General features: G+C 37.3%; 1 protein-coding gene across 2 annotated transcripts in view; it reads left to right on the forward strand.

The window, feature by feature from the left end:
• Positions 1 to 12,883, forward strand: part of ARHGAP21 (Rho GTPase activating protein 21) — a 110,105-nt gene that overhangs the window by 69,487 nt on the left and 27,735 nt on the right. Inside the window, exons 7-8 of one of the 2 annotated variants that reach the window (XM_088160456.1) lie at positions 7,299 to 7,328; positions 8,848 to 10,798. In XM_088160456.1, the coding sequence (XP_088016582.1) occupies positions 7,299 to 7,328; positions 8,848 to 10,798 (1,981 nt within the window). The remainder of the gene's footprint in view (positions 1 to 7,298; positions 7,329 to 8,847; positions 10,799 to 12,883) is intronic. The other variant, XM_088160462.1, reaches the window with a different exon arrangement.

The raw sequence follows: 12,883 nt of genomic DNA on the forward strand, positions 1-12,883 counted from the left end.
TAATACACGATATGTAAGTGCATATTGTGAAGAATCAAAAAATCACTTAGTATATTGATATGCTCCAGTTTATTTTTAATTGGAAGCACAGGAGAGAAGATGATGACAAGCGGGGTAGATTTTCTTGTTAGAAGTTGGAAAAGTGTATTTTCTAATCCACACAGAAGTAGTAAGATGACACTGTGTTAAGAAAAACCTATGGGTTTCAGTAGCTGTTTTCCATTATTACAGACCAAATTAATGGATAAAGAAATAAACAAACAAACTTTGTTTTGTATTGAACTGAAGGTAGAAGCTAGTACAGGAGCTCTCCAGCTAGGACAACAAGCCAAGATTATTAGAATAAAAATGGTATTTTGAGAACATTTGATGAAGACATATTTTAATAATCCAACACACAAAACGTTGGGGGCAGGATGTGAGTTTTGAGTGCATGAATATGTGGGAGAGAAAAGCTGTTGAGGTGTTTCTTGGTGGTTGTTTTTTTTTTGTTTGTTTGTTTGTTTGTTTTTTAAATTGGAACTGTGAATATGTATAAATACAGGAATAATGCTAACATTTAAATTATCTGAACGCCATATGCACCTAATGCCATCTTGTAGCCATAATAGTGTAAGAATCTGGACAATGCAGGATTTGTAGTTTTAAAGTTAAACATTTGTGTTTGTTTGGATAAAAAGGTCTTAGGCATATCATCTCTCTGTTAGTTAAGCACAAAGTGCAAACTTCAGGTGAAGTAGAGATGAAAAATAATTGGTTGTCTGTAACTTGTTACATCAACAGGTGAAATGGGGGAAGATTGCAAAAAAAGATTCTTGTTGCCATTACTGATTAGGAAAGAATATTAATAAAAAGAAAATAAGAAAATCTCCTTGAGGAGACTGAGGTGTAAAGAAAAGAGAAAAAATATGTGCCTGTGGAAGTTCTAGAAAAATATTAGATATATGAGAACTCTTCAGGTGTCATTATATAAAAGTTCCTTCTGAGTTTTAAGATGTGATAAGAGTTGTGAATTTTGTGAAGTTCTTCTGTTGAAGATAGAGGATTAGGTTTGACAGGTAAAGTCATAATTTTGTAAAAAATACATTGACCCTATAGCTTGTATGAGTTCCTTCAGTTGTTCACTGTTGGGTTGGGTGGTGATACAGAAGGAATTTATGCTATTGTTTGCTAACATGCGTTTGTTTGTTATAAAGTGAGCTGCTCTTGAGGGCTTCCAGTTCCACATAGGATTTTCCAGAGGAAAGCCATGGAGGCACAGGTGTTTCCTGTATCCATAAGGCTGAGAACTGGGTGTACTTGGATCTATTGGAAATGACCTCTGATAGCAGCAGTTTGTTCATTCAGTCCTGGCATGGAACACTTCAGTATATATGTTTCCAGGTGTCAGTTTTTTATGGCTGAGCTGTAGCTTGTGAAGAAACTGATGATAAAAATGAATTGCATCTTTTGACAGAGTCTGTCAGTTGTGGCCCATTACTGTATCTGTTTTAGCCTACTACACAGGAGGAAAGATTTTAGCCTTTCTAAAATAATTTACAGTCTTTTGATACAGTGCATTCTCAGTAACTTGAGTAAAATGAAGAATCTGTGCAATTCCTCTGAATTGTAATAGAGCTGAAGTTGTGTTACATAAGCTATTACAGAATGTTAAGTAACAGTTGTTTTTTGTGACACATGTCACTGTAAATGTCTTCAAATAGTGTCACTCATTGTAAACTGATGCCAAAACCTGGTATGATGTAAAAATAACAAAACTTCAAGCACTACTGGATATTACAGTATGAGCTAATAAATGGTGTATCTAACGAAGTGAGGATGGAATAGTTGAATTATATTCAGGAATGATGCTGATTGTGCTAAATTTTATAGTACTTGGTAGTCTACTCCATGTGCTCATGACTGAGGGCTAGAAACACAGTTGCTTGTTTCTATCCTTAGTTTGCTATTTATAAACCTAGAGTTTAGTTTTCAGAAATACCTATGTATGTCTGCAAACCTCTTGGTATATTGAATTTCCTGAAAACACGGCTTCAAATCCATTCATCAATGGATTTGTAACAATGAAGTGGTCCAATCTGCAGACCATTGCCCTCTGTGACATGTGAACAGTGCTTACTTGGAAGGGAATTACATGTGAAATCCTATCATTAGTGAAACCAATGTCAGTTGTATTTGTTCACTGTGATGTTGAAAATGTCACTTTGTGGATGAGGAAAAGTATATTTAAAACATCTATATCCATAACAAAATCTCGAACTCTTGACAGCTGTGTATGTGTCGGGTTTTTTCATGCTTCTCCTCAAATTAGTGATAAATTTACTCAAATCTATCAAGAGAGACTTTTTTTTTAAACATTTCTAGATATATGACCATTTTTAAACTAGGAAGAGGAGGATTATTTTTGTCATGTTATCCTTGGTGTTTCAAATTTGATGTATCTGTATGCAATTTCCGTAGCATTCTCAACCTTTTTTGACAGAATTTTGGCATCTTGTAGGTTTTAGTACCACTGACTTCGTGCAAATGGGAAGATGCATTTAGGTCAACTACAAATAGTTCATTTTTCTCAAGTGTATTCAATGAAATTGCTGTTTTGTAGCCTTTGGATAACAAGTTTAATGCTAAAATACTGTTTAGATTTTGACAACTTTCCAGTTGTTCAAAAGCTTTCTGTGCTATGTAGAAAATAATTAATGTAAAGATGCTCCATAGAGTAAATTGAGTTTTCTAAGCCTGTTTACAGGTGAGCAGTATTATGAGTGTTGTCAGTAGGCTTTGTTGTGTCTAATGTGTATGTTAGTGCATCCTCTGTATGCAGGATTTTTGGACCATTTTTTGTGGGAATGTTTCACACTGGAATGTACCTACTTCCCAATTGTTCCTTGAGTCTGTAAAAAAGAATATAGCCTACAAGTCACTGAATTTCTAAGTACCAAGCACTTGAAAATACCACTCTTTGAAAAATGGTATATTTAATATGATCTGCATTGGAACTGTTTATTTGGAAGGTTATTTGTAATGTAGCATATTAATCATTTTAGATGGTGCTTATTACAGGTAAATATATGTAGATATTATTTTGTAGATATATATAACTATGTTGTGTATAAACATACATACTGTAGGTAAGGTATCCCTTTTTTTCACATTCATTTTCTAGCACTTTTCTCAGTACATACTCACTCAAAAGCTCATCTTACCTAACTTTTAGCCTACCTCCAATAGTTTAATTTCTAAAAAAACATTTCCTTACAGTAATTGCCCCAAAAGGTAAGAGGTTACTTCTGGTCTTAGGTGTTATCACTAAACTTTATTAGTGTCCAAATCTGTTGAAATGTGCCTTAGCCTTCCAGAAAGAACTTTGCAGTTTCATTTACAGAAAGATGTTATTGAGCTTTCTATGAATAATGGTATAGGTGAAAATAAAACAGGGCTGTTTACTACTATGTTTTTGATAAATTTAGTTAAATCTTAATCTTTCCTCAGAATTACAGACCAATGAAGCTGCACATCGGTAACTGAAATGTTTCTCTTGTTGTAGATAGTAGGGGAACCAAAAATCCTAGATGGCAATGACCAGGAAAATGAGTAAAAGTCAACTGAAGTACAGATCTCCTTTTTTGTTTGTCCTTCTTTCTAGTCAGGTGATAGGAAATTCTCAGTGTATTGGAAGGTTTGTACAGTAGAGTTTGCTGCATTATCATTTTTCAACTTAGAATTTTTGTGTGATTTGGTGGCTCTCAAGGCCTTCTAGTACCCTGAAATTTCCAGCTGTGCAACTGTAATTAAAAAAAAAAAGAACCCCCCAACAACAGCAAAAAGAAAAGTAACTTAAATGAGGAAATGTATCCTAGGGTTTTACATGCCTCAATAACCTTGTGTCTCTGACTACAGATCTCCCCACGGTTGGCTTCAGTGTTAAAGACTTCCCAGTTTAATTTTGTTTTATTTCCTGTGACCATCCAGTTGCACCAGACCTAGTGGAAGTAACATGGCAAACAGTGAAATATTTTAATTTTCTTTATCTTTTAATAAGGATAGAGATATTTTTCTAAGTAGCTGTATTTAGTCCAGAGACTTGGAGCACTTTTTTGCTTCCAGATTTTGTGCTGACAGTTACTGATGTGCACAGAGGTTAATGTTAAAGCTGTGGCAGCAAGTCCAGTGGAAGACAGGGTGTGGTGTGAAGACACAGTGACCTAGAAGAAGAGACTTGAATTTTGTTGTCGAACACTGCATATTGGAAAATACTATTTTCATTAACCCTCCTAGCCACAATTTGGACTTTACAAGATAGTCTCTTATACAGCTTGTATTTGGAAATTTATTTGGCCTAAGGCATTAAATTTCGTATACTAAAAATGCACTGCCTTTAGGAAGAAAGGGTATGCATTTTTTGTTGTTTTTTTTTTCAAGTAGTATTATCTGACTGTCGTGTTTGGGTGTCTCAGAGTCAAATGAAATCACTTGGACTGTATTACTAACATCCTTGCCAGAACAAGCTGTAACTAGAAAGTGTTTCCTTTTAAGAGAGCTGTAAACCTTTTCTGGTGTGCAGTTTGCATACTCACGATAACTGTGATATTAAGTTAAGACCAGGGCAGAGAACAATTTAGTAGTGAAGAAATAAAATCTGAAGCCAAACCAGTTGGAGAAGGAAAGAAGAATGCCTCAAGCTCAGTCTTGCAAGGAGTTGGGCATGTTAGCTTCTGATTCATCAAAATGCTTATCAACAATTTAGTGATTAATTCTGTTGAAATCGGTGTTATTTGTTCTGTAGTGTAGTGAAGCACACCCATCCTCAGTGAAACATAGGGCTGCATGTTTTCATGGATTTGGACTAATTGATGTAGGATATGGTTGGTTTGAGCCCTTAAAAGTACAGGGTTTCACCATAATTCTTTCCCAGGGGACTCCTCATGCATTTGGCTGTTACTGTTCTAGTATCTAATAGCATAAAATCAAGGGAGTAAAAGTGAGACCAAAACCCTTCAGCTGAATTTTAGGTAGTTAATTAAATACCTTGTAAAATGGTTTATTTGCTTAAAATGTATTTTACCTGTCATATGGCATGAATGTATTACTTCAGGAATTAAACCCTTAATGGTTGTACAAATTCGCAGTAAGAAATTAATTCTTTACCATAGGAGTTTGCAAACTTGGTGCAAACAAAACCAGATTGCAAGGTGGGAAGAAATGGTACCCAATAACTAGAAACATGCTGAGTTCTTACTGTAAGAGCAGCAATTTTCTTCTAGTAATTGTTGCAGAGCTGTTATCCATCAGAGCAGTTAATGTCACTCTAAATTGCTGCATTTGTATGGTAGTCTTTTAAAACTGCCGTTGTTTTGAGAAGGTGAAAAAGAGCTCATTAAACATCTAAAGACTAATTTTTGGATCATGCTGGAACTTCTGAGTAACTGCTGAGTATCCAGTTCTGGAAATTGAAATGGCTTGGCTGGTGTCTGAATCAGGACCATCACTAATCTGGATATTATAAAAGCATTTTTGTTCTCAAAGTTGCAAGCTTTTTTTTTTTTTTGTTTGGTTGATTTGGCTTTTGTTTTAAGACTATAAGCACTTAAAATTCAGCCATACCCTAATGACATTTTTATAAATGTATCCTGTTACTTAGAGACTAAGGTACCATTTTCCATATGATTTATTATTAGAGAAACTAAAGAGAGAGTAATACTCAAGCTGTGTTTTATGTGGTTGCAAAATACGTTAACTATCACAACAATGTATGAACTAATAAATACATTGGTATATTTCACATTTCTTAGTCTCTAGGCCTCTTCTAAAAATCTCATCACTTTGTACTTAAAGAATTTAAAGTATTTCATAGTAAAAAAGCTGATAATGCATCCTTCAGCATGACATTTGCAGGACAGATCCATCCATTTCTTTGTCATTTGCATTATTTTCTGTAGGCCTTTAATCAGAGTTATGAAACATAGATATCAAATATTCTTTGTGGAAATACCACAGTTCTGTCTACAAACTTTCTCTTTCTTGGAAGTGTGTTCTGCTTTGTTTTGATGCTTTCTTGGGTAGTGAGTGAAATAATGTTGAGAGGAGAAGTTCACTTTCCAGTAACTGTCTTACACAGAACTGGCAGTCTGTCTGTCTGGATACACTGCAATCATGGAAACATAGTTGGTTTTGGGAGGAGAAAACCTAGCTGATCCCATTTTGGACCCTGTGGGAATGCTGTCTTCTGAAAGTGATATTTTAATACCTGTGATAAATTTTGTCAAGAACTGGGAACTTACTTTTGTCCTTACTTGTAGTCTGGAGCTACAGTCAGATCACACCAGCTTTGGAATTTAGCCTTCCTGCTGTCAAAGTCAATGAAGCATTGTTTGGCAGGGGAATGTTTTACAAAAGCATAAACGGGGTATTTTCTGTTGGTGTAGTGTGTGCATTACATCCCAGAGAAGGTGGGATATCAGCTGTATAAATTGATCATTATTTTCCGATTAGGGGGCAGTATATGATGGGTTTTGTTTGTCTTGCATGCCAGAATGATCTCGCTCAATCTGGTTTTTGAGTCTTCAGCATCTCTTCCAAATTTTTTATTTAATTCTCCATCATTTCTTTATTTAATTAATCACAATCTTAAATAGCCATTTATTTTAAGGTTTAGAAATGTTTACCTTCATGCGTTCCTTCCCCCCATTAAATGTGTCAGTGGAAGCCTGTCCTGATTTTTACTATGAGTGGAGGAAAAAAAAAAAAAGACAAATCACATGAGGAGAGTGTTTCTGCAGCATCATTCCTCTAATTTTCAGCTCTCACGTACAGCGTGAAAGCAGCTGCAGTCAGCTGACAGTTCGTGGTCATGCTCGGATATATGTGAGGAAGGGGCGTGCTGGTTTAAATGCATAATAAAGCCCTTGTTTCGTCACCAGGAAGCAGGGATGGATGGTAGCAGCCCAGGGAAATGAGAGACACTTATGTTGCTGTAGTGGAAGGGAAATCTCATTCCACGGAGCCAGAGCTCTCTGCAGGCAGCTGTAGGGATGCACCGAGGCAAAATGGCACTAACGTATTTTGCTTTCTGTAAAGGTACAGGATAAACATAAGGAGCAGATAAAAGCCTGAGATGGACGTGCTCACAAGGAGGGTGAAGTTATTTTTTATGCTCTACTGCCCTTTATGTCTGTTGGTACCTTCCAGTGAAATCAGTTTAGCTGTATTTTTAGCTTGCTGTAGTCAACATCAATATGACAAGATAATTCTGTCTTTACATCTGTAAGCAGTTTTTACTGTATTTTCCTGTTTTCTGCCAGCTGCAGTTTACAAAGGATGTCACAGCACTGGTAAGAAATGTACAGTAGCCATTTCTCTGATGGTTTTGTAAGGCATGTTTTTCTTAATGGTTTGTGAGAAGCAAGAATATGAAACAAGAAGTTTGGAAATGAGCTAGATAATCTGAGCTGAATTTTCTTCATAATGCTGATCTCTTGGTTTGTGGTTTGTGCCTGTGTTATTTGGTCTGTTTTCTCTTAGTGTGCTTGAATATTTTGCACTTCACTAATGCTCGATGTAACATTGCAGCAGTATTCTAAATGCCTCGCCCTTTTCTCTACTTTGCTGTATGTTAATTTTATGGCTGTACTTGGGCTTTTATAACTGCCTACTGTTAAGAAAGAGCACATTGATATACTGGAATTGAGCATGTTATGATTTGAACAGGAAATGCTGCGATACGATAGCACTCCTAAGCGCCTAAAAGCCCTGAGAAATTATTTTAATCTTCTGTTACATTGGCATTGGCTCTTTATTTCATTATGTTCAAACTGAACAAAGTCATGCTGAAGTTTTCCAATAACAGAATATCTTAAACAGAATGTGTTTAAGTATGCTGTATGCTTCTCATTGATTTATTATTTTGAATGCTCTGTTAATTTCACAATGACAAATGCTGCTTTAGAACCGCTGCAGAAACATACTAAGTGTAACATAGCCTTTTTTTTCTTAAGAGTCAGGTTGTTATGCATGAAGATGCAGAGTGTACTAAGGAAATCAGAGATTTCAGTTTGAGTTTCAATACTGCATGAACAGTAATGAATATGTATGAATTTTCATACTATTTGTACCTCAACGTTAAAAATGCTAAATATCGTTAATATTTTTTGCAGTAAAATTATTGTACCATGTACTTGCTGTCTCCTGTAAAATACAAATGACTTATAGGGTGTTGGCTCACAACAATATGTTACTGCTTCAATTTATTCAGTATATGTTTAGGAACAGTAGCTTTTATGTAGAAGACATCTTCAAGGAGTGTGTGTGTGTATGTATGTATATTTATTTGTCTGTACTTCTCATATATACTGCATCAAGTGAACAGAGTTGTTTTATACCCTAAGTGTATAGAGAATTTTCTAGTGCTAGTTGAATTTATTACGCAGCATTTTAACCTATTGATTGCTGTGAAATTCCAGTTTCCAGCAATGGGAGGCTTAAACGAGAAAAATGTGTGAAGTATCATGTTAGAAAGCAGAAATCAAGGGGAGAAAAATACTTTGTTGTGTACTCATGAATTTTGAGAAATCTGACTCAGTGTACTTGCAGTATTTCCTAGAATCGGGCATCAGTTCTGTTTTAATTGTTGAGGGAGGGAATGTATGTCATGATTTTGCTTGTTCTGTTTCTGCTCACTAAGGGGATGGAATGCTGGTTTTATCTTTTCTACTAACATTTTGTCTAAAATTAAAGGGAGTGTGAATTTTGAACTTGTGTTCCCCTCCCTTGAAGCTTGATCATACAAATACTACATGGTGAACTTTTACATCTCCCTCACTACTGAATACTCACTTCATGTTCTCTCCACAGGCCTATTCCCAAGATGCCTACCTGAAAGGCAACGAAGCCTACAGTGGTAATGCCCACAACATACCTGAACCACCACCAATATGTTATCCACGCCTGACATCCACAGCCTCTGTTAAGGCACAAGCTGGAGACAAGCTCCCTTCTGACTTCTCACTGGGGAAACAGCAAGTCAGTAGACCAGTCCGGGCATTGGCACAGCCAGAGAGGGCCTACAGAATGGAAATACAAGTGCCTCCATCACCAACAGACATTGCAAAATCAAATACAGCCGTGTGTGTTTGCAATGAAACTGTAAGGACTGTTATTGTGCCTTCTGAGAAGGCTGTAGATTTGCCGTCTTGCAGAAATAACCATGCTGGTCCATCACACAGGACAGAGGAAGTTAGATACGGCTTAAAAGATCAGACCAATCTGAAAGCATGGACCACATCACCACCATCCTTAGTGTCCACTGCCATTGTACTTCCCCAGACTCCAATAACAAGACCAGCTGATACAACTGGAACAGTAAGTAAATCTTCAAATTATGTAGTATGTCCAGAAGGCATCCCAAACACCAGGCCTTCTGCTCAAGCCACAGACTCGCCCTCAGTCTCTACTAATCACTACAGTTCTCCAACCTCCCACCAGCATATAGACTGGAAGACCTACAAAACTTACAAGGAGTACATTGATAATAGGCGCATGCACATGTATGGCTCCCGAACAATACAGGAAAGGTTAGACAGCTTAAGGGCAGCTTCTCAGAGCACAGCTGAGTATAATCAGGTGGTGCCAAATCGCACTGCTTCTCAGGTACGGCGCAGGAGCACCTCTCACGACAGGGTTCCGCAGTCGGTCCAGATCCGGCAGAGAAGTGTATCCCAGGAAAGGCTTGAGGATCCCGTGTTGATGAAAGAGTGGCCACGAAGTGCTTCACAAGATACTCTAACCTCGCCTTCAGTCAATGCTAGAAATCACAGGGCTCGGTCATGGGATTATCTTAGCAAACAGGGTGAAGTGCTAGAAAATTTTCATTCTGACAATATGATTGCAGATGCAAATGGAGATAGGAGAAAGACTTACAAATGGACAGGGTTTACTGAACAAGATGATCGGCGAGGTATTTATGACAGATCTAGACAACATGCATTTCATATGTCCCTTCGAGGTCAAAATTTTCCTGTTGCTCCAAATACTTATATTTCAGACAACAGGAGAACAGGTAGTAGAGCTTCTCTACCTGGTTCTCACTTTCAGAAAGCTTCACCAGATATTAAAGTGTTACAGCCTTCTCGTGATTCGCAAACTCCTCTGGGAGTTTCAAAATCTGCAGGTGTTTCACAAGAGAGGTTATCTCTCACACCAGCCAGAAGTTCTAGAAGTAGCTCTCTGAAGAACTCAGCTCCCTATGCAGCAAAACCTTCGATTCCCCTTAACCAGGGCCTGGATGCTATTGCCAGCAAAGACCAAAGAACAGTAAATCACTTGCATCAAAGCAGTCCGTTAAACCAACAGTCAAGGATCCGAGCTGAAGGTGCCCCAGATCACAAAACAGAAACTGGTAAAACCATCCAGCCCTCCTCTATGGCTCCGGCTTCCGCCAAACTTGTTCAGCCAACAAGTGAGTGTTTAACTACCTCTGACAATGTAGATGGTTCCATCAGACAAAAGATTCCGGGCTTTGAAAGGGAAGATGTTCGTGAGTCTGACAGTCTGCAAATGGATGTTCAGGGAAATGACAAAGACGCAGTGGTCATGCGGGACAAATCACCTTCTGGCCACCAAACTCCCCAGCCTTTGAGGCATCAGTCCTACATTCTTGCTGTAAATGACCAAGAGGCAGCCTCAGACACTACCTGTTGGTTACCTAATGATGCTCGAAGAGAAGTCCACATAAAAAGAATAGAGGAAAGGAAAGCATCAAGTTCCAGCCCACCTGGTGACTCTTTGGCTTCAATTCCGTTTATTGGTGAGTTAAATTATTTCAGTGTATGTCAAATGCTTTTCTCTCCTAAAGTTGATGAAAAACACCATGCCAGGTAACTGACTGCTATTCCTGTAAACCCTGAGCTTGAGAGGCATTGGAGATTTTTCTCATCTAAAATAACTTAAGCTTGGTAAAAGTAAAAATACTTTTCAGTGGAGGAAAAAAATACTCTTTTTTGTTTGGGGGTCCTGGAGAATGAGTGTAAAAAACCCCACAGTGATGTAATATTTTTTTCTAGAGTTTTCTTTAACCCTCTGGGTAAGTCTGTGTTACATAACTCCATCTGGTTATCACTCTACATAATATTGTGATGTTGTTTATATGGACAGCTAGCATTTTTCAACACCTTTCAAATGTTTTTATTTCTCTAGTATAAAACATACTTGGAATCCAGTACAGAGAGAATAGGGATGCAAATCCTAATAAGAGTGATTTGTGGGGAAAAAAGAAGTTTTTCGGCTGAATAGCTTTCTGAGACAGATGGGGAATAGATGAAAGCTGTTTCAGGTGAAGGGATAGCAATAAAAAGAAGTGGCTTTGAAAGTAAGGATGCTAATGTGGATATGAATGAAAGGGTTTGTGGAAGCAGAATCTGAGAAGGCAAAAAGATTTGCCTGTGTGCTGTGACACAGGGTTGGAATTACAGGGAGCTTATGATAGGGAAGGGTGCTGAAGAGGAAAAGAACCAAAGGAAGAATGGGAAATAGTAGAAAAAAAATTATAGTGAATGTTGGATATGTGATGAATTAGTGTCTTCTGCTGAAGAGAGAGTTACAGTGTCAGAGCATTTCTGTTCTATCCAAGTAGTCAATGCCTCTGTTGTCTTTGTCCTGCTGTTTTTCTTGGGTTGGATTTTCTTTTGTTGTGGCTGATTTAATCCTTTGTAGTCCGGATGTCTGTGGATCATTTTCCACAGGAGTTGATTTATACCTGATTCTCTGTGCTCTTGAATTTTGTGTAGGAAGTATTTAGAAAATACTGCCGAATTTTGATTTTCAGATTCATCTGTGTGAAAACCAACTATTTTTAATGATATTTTTTCTTTTCTTTACAGATTAGGTTTAGGGAATTGCAGATACAATATCTTTAGTATAATTGTCTTCTGTTGGGAATCTGAAGCAGTGATTTTTTTTTTTCCCCCTAGCATTATCTATAACATCCACTACTAGTTGAAAGCGAATAACCAAAAAGCAGTGTTTCATCAGAAAATGGAAATCATACAAAAGATACAGTAATTCTGTTCATTTGACAGAATACTGGTAAGACATTAAAAAGTGCTTTCTTAGCTAGCAGATGCTGCTTTTGTCGGGTTTTTCATTTTGAATGGGAGTTGTATAGATCTTTTTCATTCTTGTTATGACTGGATGCATCACTGTAATTTTAGATTCTTCTTTAGACCCAGCAAATCTTTCTTTAAGGATTAGCAAAGTTTGTGAGGCATATAACTGATCTTTGTGCAGAATTTTTCAATACTGCCTGAAATCAGTGTTGGGTTCTTAATTTGGTTATGTACCACGTTTGCTGGGAGTATTCTAATCCCATGCAGTTTAAATGTCATGTTAAAGTCAGATCAAGATTGCTAACATCAAGCCCAACCTTTTCTACGCCATCTTCTTTCTTGGTTTTGACAAAGATTTCCCATGAACTTTTATTTATGTGACTTGCTTCCATATTTTAGAGAAATGTGTTGATTAAAGTTCAGTGAAACCTTAATCATGTCAGTTGTACTGTATTTGTTAGCAGCTGAGCAGTTCAGAAGGAACAAAATTGTTAAGTCTGCATTGCAGCCTCTTGGTATAACACCACATGGGATTGAATTCTTATAAGCCTCTTGCAATGAAACCTCCTGAATATTCCAGAAATACTAAAAACTGGTGCTTCTGGAGCCTAGGCACTCTCTGAGTCATCATGGTCTTGATGGCTGTCTTCCTAGCAAGAAATTGCTGTGCCAGTGCAGGTGCTAGGTAAAGTTTCCACCCCAGCTTTCCAGCATCTTGAAGAGGAAGTAACCCTCTCTGAATAGAAAGAGCATGAAATGTTATGAAAGTGGACCACTTCTTATGTTAG

Source organism: Sturnus vulgaris, chromosome 1, assembly GCF_052056855.1.
Source record: "Sturnus vulgaris isolate bStuVul1 chromosome 1, bStuVul1.hap1, whole genome shotgun sequence".
Taxonomy (NCBI): Eukaryota; Metazoa; Chordata; class Aves; order Passeriformes; family Sturnidae; genus Sturnus; species Sturnus vulgaris.